Genomic DNA, 13,077 nt, shown 5'->3' with positions numbered 1-13,077 from the left:
GGTCGGTGCTTACTTGTACTTGGCATCGAATGCGTCCACTTATACAACCGGTGCTAATCTTGCCGTGGATGGTGGCTACACATGTCCATAAACTATAAAACCTTTTTAGAATAGACTTTTAAAATTGATTGTACATCTTGTATAATGATTGAACTAAAATATAACATCGTCCTCGGTTTCGGTCAACACATTGCCCTTGGCATCAGCTTCAACATTGAAACTTTCAACGTCTCTTTGCACACCTACATCATCAGTTATACCTTCTGCTTTGGCCAACTCCACTTTGTCTTCCGCTTCAGCGGCTGCAGCAGCTTCTTGTTTCTTTTCTTGAACCTTCTTTAACCTATAAAACTCCTCCCTATCCAATTCGTCCAATTCAGAATTGATATATGCGATGGTATTTTCTGTTCTTGGGATAATGACATGCTCAATGGCATTAACCCTTCTGTTTGTAACTTTTATAACCTCGTCCAATATGATAAATGCCGTTTGCAATGATGCCAATTCAACCAATGTTTCAACAGCTTTGGTATAAACATGTTTAGCTTTTTGCACTTGTTGGCCACCTCTACCCAATCCAGTCAATTGGAAATCATTAATCTCTTCATTTATTGAACTTTCAAAAGTAGGCAAGTAAACACCAGAAACATTTTCTTGTTTTGCTTTAACTTGAAATCTTGCCTTGTTCACCGACTCTTGCACCTGGTAACCAATATTGTCACCTGTGGCGTATGAAACTTCAGCCAAGGAGAAAGCAGCTGTTTGCATTACTCTACCCATTTTGGTCTTTGCGTTATCAATACGTGTTGTTATATCTCTGAATCTCTTGGTCAATGCTTCAGACTTTCTTTTCAATAGGGAGTGACCTTGTTGAGCACCTTTTAATTTACTCTTCATAGTTCCCAATGTCATACGTGTTGGAAACACCTGTTCACGATTACCTGCTCCTGACATTGTAAATGCTTAGTCTGTAATTGTTGTAGTGTGGGTTGTTGAATTGCACGAGTTGGCTTTTAAAGAAGTCAAACTGAGATTGTCGAAATTGAATTTCGTTTTGATAAACGCATTGACAAACTTTTGCTTTTTGCGACGTACAAACAAAACTAAACTGAAGAGCTTTATCCTTTGGTTACGATGATATAATGATTAGCATAGATGAGATAGTGAAAGATGAAGATCTAGCATATGAAATTGCTCTCATTAAAGACAACAAGAACCTACAGACTTGGGAATCTTATTACGAATCCAAGTTGAACGATGCATTACCAGCAAAGCTTTCTCTCATCTCGAGAGCGGTCAAGGTATTACCTGAATCGGAAGAACTATGGGTCAATTACTTAAACTTAGTCGATACAAACTACGAACTGATGTTGATTAAGGAAATAAAACAAATTATTGACCAATGTCTAGCCACTCAATCTAAATCATTGACCATTTGGTTGAAAATTCTTGACATTTTAATAGAACATGCAATTGATCAAGTCACATATATACGACACAAATTCAACCAATGTTTGCAAAATACACCTGCTAAGTATCATGGTAAAATTTGGGTCTTGTTTATCAAGTTTGGTGATATTGTTGGAGGACCAACCGGAGTTGAAATTTATTCACGATTGATGAAATTCATCAGTCCTAAGGTCCTAAAAAGTAGTGATGCAGGGAGCCCAGCAGAGCTTGGTATGACAATTTTGGACTTTATAGATAAATTTATCGAGTTTGGTGATGAAGGACGCGTTTTGAAATTGTATTCCGAAATTGTTCAATCTAATGAGTATTCAAATTTGCCAAAGTCTCCAGTACAAATTTTATTTGAGTACTTGGACTTGCTTATAGACAACTCAGTGAAGGATAAGGAGTTTGAGCTGCAGATAAATGAAGCAATAAAAAAGTATCCTGATCAAACAACAAATCTACAATTGAAGTTGATAACTTTCTACAAATCAAAGAATGATGACTACGTGGATAAAATTAGAAGCACATATCTAACGGCACTAAAAGATTGCAAGACCGTGTACGACTTTGAAAAAGTTTATAATGAATTTACCAAATTTGAGCAACAAGATATTCAATCGTATCTTGATTCAGACACTGATCCCAACACCATCATCCTATCACAAAAATTAATCAACTTCGAAGAACTACTCAATAACAGAAGATTATTGATGAATGACTTGCAACTTCGTCAAGATGTAAATAATGTTGATTACTGGTTTAATCGATTTGATATTTTCAAATCTCAATTAAACGTACTCATTCAAACCATTGCAAATGCCATTAAATCAATCAACCCATTGAAGATCCCTCGTAATTGTCAACATAAACTCTATGAAATATGGATCAAATATGCTCATATATATGCATCTTCATCTGATTTTAAAACTGCTGATTTCATCTATGGCAAATCAGTTCAGTCACAATACCCCCATCCCAATGAACTAGCAGAACTATACATCAGTTGGAGTGAAATGAGGCTCGCCAATGACTACTTCAAAGAACTGGATGCAATTGAACTCTTAGAAAATGTATTATATCGTGAAACTGGCAACGATCTCCATATCAACTACTCCGATTCATCAATACCAGTACAAAAACGAATTCGAAAACTGATTCAACTTTGGGACTTTTATCTTGACTTGGTTGAATCATTTATTGAATCAGCTAGTGATGTAATCCACATTGGTAAAATATGTGATGCTTATGAAACAATGATTAAATTGAAAATTGCCACTCCTAAGAAGCTTATCAACTTTGCGACATTTTTGGAGAGGTGGGGCTATATTGAAAAATCCTTGAGTATATATGAACGATGCTTGCATATTTTCAAAGATGAGACGATAAGACTGGAAATTTGGAGAGTTTATATCACCAAGTTGAAGTTTATTGATCATAAAGAAAGACGAAAAGATATTGAGGAGAGGTATATGGACGTGGTAAAGTATAGAGGTAAATAAAGCAGGTTATTGTATAAAATTTGCATTTGTATTTGTACGTAGCAGAATGTTGAAGTACTTTATTGTTGCAGTTACCAATACAAAGGAAGTTTGTCGATTGTAAGCTCAATTCGAATACCAAATTTGACACTTTTGATTAAACAAAACATTATTTTTGCAGCCAATTTCAAGCAAAAAGAAAGAAGGGTGGTTTTAAAGACATTTATACAAACGTATTAGCAACTTTTTTTAGCGCCCTAGAGTTCAATATGATTAAATTATATGCAATCGACGATTTGTGACTTGAGGCTCTCATATTAATCTCTTGAATCAAGTCATGGAGTAAAGAAATATTCTGAATTTCGTATAAAATTTAATGTGGTGTCAAGTAACAAAGCTTAATTTTCTTTTAAAAATATCCCAGATAGTTTAGTGGCTAGAATTACCGTTTGTCGCATGGTAGACCAGGGTTCAATTCCCTGTCTGGGAGCATTACAATTTCTTTTTTGCAGCTTTTTTTTTTGACGCCACACTCAAACCTCTCTCAAAGGGTCTATACCTACGTGATAGATTATTATTTTTACATCATTGAAAATTCCAAATAAACTAAGAAATAATAAATTAAACGAAATACAAAACCAAAAAAAGAATAACCCACATTCTTCCTAAATCCAAAAGACATACAAATAAACCCTATCACACTCTATAATTAGACCTGCTTTCTCATTTCCTCAATTTGTATTTAATCATATGTATTTCATATTCATGCTCCTTCTTTTTCACCCAAAATGATGTGATGTCCATCTAGCAACAAACTTCTCCAAATTCAATCGTTGATCTGAACAATTGTTAATTCTAATTGACTTGTTCAATTTGATCAACTCACTATACGAATTCCAACCAATATGGAAATCATAAAATACAGTCTTGATAAACAGTTTGATCAATTTTTGATTATTCTTTAGCTTTGTTTTTGTTGATTGTGAATTGATAATAAGCAATGTTAACAATTTGGTAACAATTTCAATACTTGCTGAAGTTGGAGGGATCAAGTTGGTTAAATTTTTATCCTGACTTTCATCGCTTTTAATTGGTTCAAATTTTCCCTGATCAATGATCGGTGTAGATGGTGCTGATAATGATAATGGCAATGAATCATTAAATTGAAGCATCAATCTGAATGTGTCATGAAACGTCAATTCACTTGTTTCTCCTGAAGGTGGGTTGTAACTGCTGATAAACTCACGATTGAATATCTCCTGATTAATCAATTCTAATAAACAGTAAATGTCAATCACAGATTGGTTGGGGAACATGGTTAAAATAATGGGGATTGTTGAATGATCTTTTTCAGACAATCCGGTTTCACTCATACTTTTAATATATAAAAGATGAATAAAGTTAGCTTTAAATTGACTCATATCAGTTCCTGAATTGGCGATTAAAGGCTTTGATAAAACTGAATCCATGATTTTGTTGAATTCACGGTTCTTGCTCTGTTTCATCACATCAGTTAATCCTTGAAGCTTTTGATCAAATAATTCAAACAGGTTGCGAATTGTATTTACCGAATCTTGCGATGAGTAATTATTCGATAAGATTTTAATCAAGAATTGAAATGCGAGATTTGAAGGGACATTGCAATCCCAAGCCAATTTTCTCAATTGGTTCTTTTCACTAGTGAATTTCTTGTTGAAGTGCTTGGTGTCCAAGTCCATCAAGGAGTTGAGCATTTTGACCCATTGTTGTTGATGAAGAAGTGCTGATTGTACAGTTTTAATTCTTGAATCATGTTGTGTCTTAACAATGTTCTCAAACAGACTTAGACTTTTGGTGAATTCACGATTGTGTTTGGTTTTGTCGAGGGATGATTTTGGTGGTAGATTGATAGGTCTAGTTTGATCGAGGAAATTCAACTTTTCAGGTGAAATCAAGTGTAGGTCTTCTAATGAAGACTGTGATTTGATGAAAGATGGTAACTTGTACATCAAATTTTGCTCCCTTGTCATTTTCATCAATTTTGACACCGACGCACTTCTTTGAGAATAGAAATCTGAAATATTGGCAGTAATTTCGGAATCCTCATCAAACGTAGATTCATCTTCTTCAATTATACTATCTTCATTGTTTGTATTTAGTGTTGGCAAGTGGTTTGTGCTCAATTTCCCTGGCAATGGGCATGGACGAATATTATACTTGTCATTGTCATCACCAACTAAATCATTTCTCGATAGTATAGTCACTGTACTTGATGATCCTGAATTTGACCTTGACTTGGATTTGCCAAGGTTACTACTACTTCCCTTTTGTAATGAATACAATTCATTGTTTTTAATCACAGGTACATTGAAAATCAAACTATCCAAATCATTTGATAAAATCTCCTCATCATCATCATTTTCTTCGTATTTTTTCTTTCTCAATATTTGACGTTCTTTGCTTTCTTGTGAGCTCACAAATTTCGATTTGGTACGATGCAAAGTCGGTACTGTCGTGACTGATTTAGAACGTTCTTTTTTAGCCGGAGGTTGCGGTACAGGAAAGGTTCTCAATACATTTGTCGTTGAAGCTGCCTTTAAAGCTTGTGGTTTAAAATTGGATGGAGTTTTGGCTAACGATATAGTAGATTCATTATCAACTAAAGAAACCTTTGATTCAAACGCTGTTGTTGACGCAGAAGTCATTGAGCTTAACCTAGAGTCTGCAGGTTGAGACGCATGATTATGTTGTGATTGTGTGGTACTGGAAGTGATGGCTGAGCTTGAACTGGCAACTGGTACATCAAATTGTGACGATACAATCAGGGAACGATCTTCAAAGGAAGAAGATGAAGATTGCACAGACATGAGTGAATCTTGAGACATTCTTCTTCTGTTATTAGGCGGAAGTGACGTTGCGGGTGTTGATGATGGAGGAATTGGTGGTTGATTTTTGTTCAAGTTTAGTGAAGACTTTGAATTAATCTTTTGAATGTAGTAATCACCTGGTCTTTTCGGTATATTTGGACCAGAGGCAATATGTTCATTTAATGTAGGCAAAGAAGTTCTTGAAGCAACTCTTTTGGGAGTAGAGTTTCCACCACCCATTTTCGACGGAGGTGGTGGTACTGATGGACAAGACAGTTTTCTTGAATTGAGTGATATGTCATACAAATTTTGACTATTTATGGAAACATTAGACATAATGGACAAAGGTATAATGCGTGATTGTTAGCGAGTGTCTGTAAAATGGAAAAATAAGTGGGATTTTGTCTGTTATAAATATAGAAGGGGGTTTATGGTTGCTTAAAATTCTTGCAACCAAACCTGAATAGTGTGTATTGGTATAGGAACAATTGGGAAAATAGCTAATAGTTCAATCTAATATGTGATTCTGACTTCTTATAGCATACACTCAACTGGATGATGTAGATATATCAGCTTCGTCCAGGACTAATGAATTAAAGGCGAATAGTGATGTGTATCTACTTTGATTAGAAAAGCGAGTGTAAAAGTTTAGTTGAGTGTGTGATAGCTATCAGTCTGTTAAGCTTCAGGAGTATATGGTAGGGTGTGGTGGCGATGTGTTTCAGTTCCCTTGTGATTTGATATATGGTGGTGGTGTTGTAAGTGGTTGTAAGATTTCGGTTGCCAGATCTGACAGAAGGAACTTTATGAAATCTATGTCTCTGTTGTGTATGTGTACCGTTTATTATTTATTTTTTCCCTTCTCTTCGGTGTATTTTGCTTTAGTACTGCATATAATATATAGCACTATATAGCACTATACTATTTGTGTATGTTTACTTTTTATGCATTGTTTAGTGAGACAATAAAAGCAAAAAGTAGTGTACTTACTACCAATCCCAGAATATTTATAGCAACAAAAACTCTGTAAGATTTAGCCTGATACTACATTATACGGACATTGATCTCCGTAGCATATAGATTTGACATTCAAACGTATCTTCTATTTTTTCCAATGTTCTTTCTATCAGTGGAAGGACAGCAAGCGTTTAAGGTTATGGAATGAGTGATTTCATTTTCTATGCTGGTTATGAATTCCATTTGCAGTATTGTCACTTTTAACCCATTGTACATTAGATTGTTGTTGTCTTTGGGTATTTAGCAATCGAGGAACTCCTTTCCGTCTCTATTGTTCTCTATAGCGAACTTTTTGTACTTTGCAAATTGTTGCTGGTACGTGCCTCGGCTTAAAAGTCTTTGTAAAGATGGCTAAAAATAGCACAAAAAATTCACGTTCGGGATTAGGCATTTCACAAGAGCAGAGCTGGGCTTTTTATCTACACTTTGCCGGAAGCATAGATAGTAAGCTTGGTTTTGAGTCCACAGAAGTTGTATCTACCAATCCCAAAGATAAGAAGAGCCTAAATTTACCCATATGCTGGCCCTATTTTTAGATGCCGAAGTTTTATTGTAGATCCCGCATTCTTTCTTCTATACTTGATTTAGTGACCGTTACAAAATCTCGAAGGATATATGAAATTTATAGTATAGCAATTGTAATTGAACAAATGGGAAAGACACAAAATTATAACAATTTCAGATATCCCCCGAGGTAAACGTAATAAATCAACAGGGCAAAGCACAAAAAAGAACTAATACCTTTACACAGCCAAGAGAAAGTGTGGCAACTACTATCAATTGATGAGCAATTATCAAAAGATAAGGGGGGAGTCAGATAGGCGATAGAGAACCACTTTCGAATATACAATATTTGTAGATAAGTTATTCTGAGTTCTTCTTTATTGTCTATTTGCGTCTTTTACATTCTTTAAATCTCTTTCAGGATTAGTCGTGTACGTCTGTTGATTATTTACAATTTATTTTTGAAAGGAGGTGTACTGCATACTAGATTTTGTATATTGAGCGAACAATAAGAAGTAAACGTATTTTTAACTAAACGATAGAGAAGTAACCATTAAAGTGTAACAAAAGGAATCATCCCAGTTGAGTAATGTCTATTACTACTTTGAGAATTGCAAACTTACCCATCAGTTTGATAAACTAAACACCTATCTCCGAAACTAAAACAACACTTATATTTGTCTTCACTGCTCTTGAGAGGTGGTAATTTTAACAACAATTCTTCAAGTGGCTTAAACATGCTATCTACGTCTTAAGGTTGCCATTTACACCGGCTCTTCTCTTATCGAGAAGGGAATAATATGAAGTACCCCTTACTTTTTATTTTCGGTTTAATTTTGAAGCATTCGGATCAACATCTTGGCATGAAGATCTCCTTCTTTTGTCCCACCAAACCATATTTAAACCAATGAAAATCAAAATGTAGCTTGTTTTCTTCATATAGTCTCTCTATCCTGCCACAATAACGGAGAAGAGGTTATTTATCAGTAGGGCAACGCAAGGCTATAGCAATAGCCACGCGAAATAGCAGCACCCATCAATACACACAGAACCAAATGTAAGTGTACTCTTTTTTCTATTTCCTCCATCATTGCTTAGCACTTTCATTATGTATAACGATAATGTGGGACCTTCTTTTTTCTACATTGAGTGAGCTTACTGATCGAAATCAGAATAACAACGTCCCTGGTTTTTTGTTCGATATGGTGACAAAATCAAAAAGAACAATAGGTGAGATCACAGACGCGAGTTGCAATTTTTGGTCCGTGTCTTTTTACCCTTTTTTGACATTGAACCATACAAAATCATAGAAAGAATGTCATTGTTGCAAACTGCGTTCTAGACCTCTCCGTTGGTTTCCCCCTCAAGTATGTCACGTAACTCAGGGACCTAATTTTATAACAAACGGCTGGAATTTCAACTGGGGTTGTACATTTGAAGCGTGTTCGTCGTATTTATTACCGAAATAGGTACCAATTGAAAACCCAGTCCTAATAGAGGGAAATATAGTTGAAAAGAACACCAGACGATTGACACGACACGATGTTAGTGCCAATGTCCACAATGCTCTTGAAGTGAATCAGCTCTTCAGAGCAGAGAGTAGCAACAACCACAGTTGTATCAAGAGGTGTAAAATCTGCATTGTTTCAGTTACAAGCACACAATTTGACGTTTCAACTTGATAACCAATGAAGAACCAGTAAATTCCAATAATTGTATTGTTGACAATAGTTGTTATGTCTCGATCAAACCTTTGGATAAGCTATTGACTAATACACTCCAAAACCATGTAGACTTTTCGTCTAAACGTAGTTCCGAGAACCATCGATGCTCCAGATAATGGTGATTACATTTGAAAGAAGTCATTGTCAAAACCATATATCTTTAAAAAATGATTTGAAACGAATAAAAGTTCACAACAAAATAACCATAATGGAAACACGAGGTAGACTACGATGTAGGCTCTTGCAAATTGAAGCCCCACAGCTTTAAATCATTTGGATTTGTTTCGAAAGAAAAAAGACAGAAGTAAAAAGGTTGGAAGAAATGGAGGAGGAATTTGTATTTTGCAACACTGTTTATAGCTTTTTACAACCCATGCAAAATTTTGCTATGTTTCAATCAACAATATCAAATTATTAATTACATACCCAAATTCATACAATGAATCATTGTAATAGCTGAATTATAGACTCTCCTTGTGCGATCTTCTCAACTCTGTCGTGTAAGTTACAACAAAATATTCCATTCACATTGGACTTGATAGCTATGTAGACAAACGTCGCTCGACCAAGGCACTCACTACTCTTTAATGAAGCAATTTTTTGGGAGTAGTATAAACTGGTGTAGGGGAAACCCCACCACTGTGACTTTAAGAGGTCGTGAAAATCTACAGTATCTTTCATTTACAAATATTTAGGACCTTGTCTCTCTATATTAATGGACCTAAAAGTTAAACCCCAACAACCAGTGATTACGTGATACTCCTATATTGAATTAGTTACATAAGAAACCATATCATACATATTTTTTACTAAGAAAAGGAGAAGGAAATTAAAACAATGTAAATGGTTTGACGATAATTTGTCTCATCGATCCCAAAACCTTTAGCAACCGAGAATATCTGCACCGTCTCTCAAGCAGTAAACACTAACCATTGCCTTGCAAACAGAACCCAAGAACTCAATGGTCTATTTTTATCGACAATAATGACATGTGTATAACATTGTATCTATAAACAAAGTAAACATTTCTATACGTCTGAAAGGACCAAAAAAGTCCTTCAAAGTCTCTCTACACCCACTTCACTAATCCTGTCCGTGCTCAATCCACTCAGTCGTACTCATCTGTGACAACCTGCTCAAAGCTCGAGCAAATGCAAATCTTTCCTCATCATTAGCAAACATATTGGCCTTTTTAGCAATCGACTTATCAAACCCATGTTTTGTCACCAACTCATCATCTTCAAAAGTTTCTTCACTACCTTTATCCTTTTGTCGTTTATACAATTGATAGTTTCCCTCAGCTAAATCTTCTGGTTCAACAAATAAATCCTTGAATGGAGCCGCACAAGTTACCGCTAAACGACCATGAGAATCATAAACTGCATCTAAAAATGTGATAAAACGACGTACTTCATTTCTAGCATCGATACTGAGATAGGGGATATCGGTGATTATAAATGAATGAAACAGTTCAGCTAGGGTGAGATAATCACCGGCTGATCTCGGAGTACCACATAATTCAAAAAATGTAAATTGGGCTACATTGGGTGGGGAACACAATGGAATGGGGATTCTTCTACCCCATACTTCAAGATCATAATCAGTTAGTTTATCCTGACAATTGGTATTACCATCATTGAAATATTCATACCATTGAGCGACATGCTTGGTACAATTGGCACGATTGACTTTTGAATCCCATTTCACTCCTGGTTTAGGAGAATAATACACTGAACTAACAGGTTTAGGAACTTTTCTATAATCAGTTGGTGAATTCAAGTAAATAACTCGACATTTATGTTTAATCAATTGAATACAAGGGATGAAGCTAACTCGTTGAATCCCATTCAAATATAAATCATCAGGTGCACGATTACTAGTGGCAAATAAAACAACACCATATTCTGGTGACAACAACATCATTAATAACCGACGCAATAACATGGCGTCAGCAACATCGGTCACTTGGAACTCATCAAAACATAAAATAGTTGAATCACGAGCAATTTCCGCTGCCAATATGGGAATCACATCAATATCATCATGTTCTTCACCTGTTTTCAGCTTAGTGCTATACTTCATCTTCAATTGATGTGTCCGTTTATGTAAATTCTGCATAAACTGGTGGAAATGAACTCGCTTTTTATTCAAATGTGGTGGAACTGTTTGATAAAATAAATCCATCAACATCGTTTTACCACATCCAACATCTCCATAAAGATAGATCCCCTTGACATTGTTGTCATTGTCATTGGTGAAATCATAATCAGAAGCTCCTACTTTGGAACTTCCACCATTGCGGCCGAAAAATGATGAAAATGTTTTTACGAGGGAAAATTTTGGTTTTAAATCTTTATAAGTGGGTATTTCGACATTTGGCGGTTGGTATATGTTTAACAGTTCATGTAACTGAGATAGTGAAGTGATGATTTTATGTTGATATGGATCATCTCGTAATTTACCTTGTTCAACCCGTTTTGTATAAAGTTCGAGGGGGGTTTGTAGGTGGCGACAACTGGTGGTGAAGTTCCGTTGTGCTAAATAGCTAGACGTTTTAGCTTTTGAAGTTTGGGGTAGTAGTCTTGGTAGTTTAGTGGGGAATCTCGATAGTATCATTGTGGATGAAAAGTCTAAAAATGTCTACGTGTGTCAGGGTATCTATATGTATGAGTCGTAATGCATCTGAGACAGTCTATGAAGCTCTAGCAACAGGATCAGTGAGGTTGATCTCTAAAGTCTGGTGTAGTACAATCTCTCTATAACTCTCTGATAAAAGTTTGACGCATTGTGGTTGGTGAATTTTCTATATAGTTACCCAATATGCAGTACACACACCTAACCATCAAAGAAATAACACATCCATCCATCTAACCATAAAGCTTCCATCACATCAGCTATTATCTTCCAATCATGTCAAAATCAGTAACTCCAGCGACAACAACATCAACCGATCTTCATGCACTTCTGGAAATCACCACCAAATCCCACTCATTCAAACAAAATCCAAATAGAAAACCAGTTGGAAACAGACGCTACAAGCCAAGTCGACAATTGATATCAGATGAAATCAAATACATACAACAGAAAGAAAACCTACCCGTGGATAAACCTACATATTTATCGGTAACTGCACCTCCTAGCTTATTACCCAAGAAACATTATTGTGATATCACAGGATTGGAAGGCAAGTACAAGAACCCAGCTAATCAATTACGCTTCCATAATGTAGAGATATATCAAGAGGTTATAAAAAATATCCATCCTGGTGTTGATCAAGCTTATTTAGAGTTAAGAGGAGCCAACGTTGTGCTAAAATAGAACGGCAGTGCTTTTGCTATAGGGCTTGTAGATTAAAGGTTTATATAAAATTATCAACTAGTTTCTTTACCCCCTCATCAAACTTGGGCGAGTTTAAAACATCCTCTTCATTGCCATCCTCTTGTTCATCTTGTTGACCAATGCCAAAATTTTTAAATGGATTACAAACAACTCTTAAATATAATTTATAAACTGAAGTAATGAATTGGTATAAATTATCTTGATTTATGATGGCACTTTGATCCATTCCCACAATTATTTTTAGCCCATTATTCGATTCATATCCATACACAATCACTTGGTCTTGGATAAACAAGAGCAAGACGCCATTGGTGTTTTGTTGTTGTTGTTGTTGTTCACGTAAGGAGAGTGATGTGGGTGATGAAAATATGTCTAGTGCCATATGACTGAAGAAGTTGAATTTGAGAAACTTGTTGATTGTAGATGTCGATTGAACGGATTCTGTGGTTCCATCTGTGTTTGCTTCTTTCGGATTTGACCCTATCTCCAGTATGAATGATTGGATGTAGAGTGGTTTATCGGTTCGTGATATTAGGGATACAAATTGTATGGGGTTCTTGCGGGTTGATGACATAACGGAATTCCTACTATCGATGGATCGTGTTTTCCTACCTCAGGAGAGTATCAATTGCTGTGTTTTGCGATGGAAATGTGACCTGTATGTGGTTAACGTGTGAAGAAATTTGAATGCTCGTTTGAAGTTGTGATATCTTG

At 35.6% G+C, this 13,077-nt stretch overlaps 6 protein-coding genes and 1 non-coding gene across 7 annotated transcripts; 3 read left to right on the top strand and 4 right to left on the bottom strand. All coding sequences in view use genetic code 12, as the record gives it.

The window, feature by feature from the left end:
* Window positions 1–153: 153 nt before the first annotated feature.
* Window positions 154–954, bottom strand: CORT_0B01320 (Vma8 protein; the record flags this gene model as incomplete). Its single annotated transcript, XM_003867241.1, has 1 exon — window positions 154–954. The coding sequence occupies one exon, from the start codon at window positions 952–954 to the stop codon at window positions 154–156; it is 801 nt and encodes a 266-aa protein (XP_003867289.1).
* Window positions 955–1,142: 188 nt separating this feature from the next.
* CORT_0B01310 (hypothetical protein) lies at window positions 1,143–2,954 on the top strand (the record flags this gene model as incomplete). The annotated part of the gene is made up of 1 exon (XM_003867240.1): window positions 1,143–2,954. One exon carries the CDS (start codon window positions 1,143–1,145, stop codon window positions 2,952–2,954), a length of 1,812 nt encoding a protein of 603 aa, XP_003867288.1.
* Window positions 2,955–3,351: 397 nt separating this feature from the next.
* On the top strand, window positions 3,352–3,423 carry CORT_0_Asp(GTC)_15. Its single transcript has one exon. It is a non-coding gene (tRNA).
* Window positions 3,424–3,712: 289 nt separating this feature from the next.
* On the bottom strand, window positions 3,713–6,115 carry CORT_0B01300 (hypothetical protein; the record flags this gene model as incomplete). Its single annotated transcript, XM_003867239.1, has 1 exon — window positions 3,713–6,115. The coding sequence occupies one exon, from the start codon at window positions 6,113–6,115 to the stop codon at window positions 3,713–3,715; it is 2,403 nt and encodes an 800-aa protein (XP_003867287.1).
* Window positions 6,116–10,107: 3,992 nt separating this feature from the next.
* CORT_0B01290 (Afg1 protein) lies at window positions 10,108–11,640 on the bottom strand (the record flags this gene model as incomplete). Its single annotated transcript, XM_003867238.1, has 1 exon — window positions 10,108–11,640. The coding sequence occupies one exon, from the start codon at window positions 11,638–11,640 to the stop codon at window positions 10,108–10,110; it is 1,533 nt and encodes a 510-aa protein (XP_003867286.1).
* Window positions 11,641–11,934: 294 nt separating this feature from the next.
* On the top strand, window positions 11,935–12,342 carry CORT_0B01280 (Ies6 protein; the record flags this gene model as incomplete). Its single annotated transcript, XM_003867237.1, has 1 exon — window positions 11,935–12,342. One exon carries the CDS (start codon window positions 11,935–11,937, stop codon window positions 12,340–12,342), a length of 408 nt encoding a protein of 135 aa, XP_003867285.1.
* A 40-nt stretch (window positions 12,343–12,382) lies between these two features.
* Window positions 12,383–12,937, bottom strand: CORT_0B01270 (hypothetical protein; the record flags this gene model as incomplete). Its single annotated transcript, XM_003867236.1, has 1 exon — window positions 12,383–12,937. One exon carries the CDS (start codon window positions 12,935–12,937, stop codon window positions 12,383–12,385), a length of 555 nt encoding a protein of 184 aa, XP_003867284.1.
* Window positions 12,938–13,077: the final 140 nt, after the last annotated feature.

Source organism: Candida orthopsilosis (assembly GCF_000315875.1).
Source record: "Candida orthopsilosis Co 90-125, chromosome 2 draft sequence".
NCBI classification, from domain to species: Eukaryota; Fungi; Ascomycota; class Pichiomycetes; order Serinales; family Debaryomycetaceae; genus Lodderomyces; species Lodderomyces orthopsilosis.
Note: the sequence above shows the minus strand (reverse complement) of the source record. Positions and strands in the feature narration are given on the sequence as shown.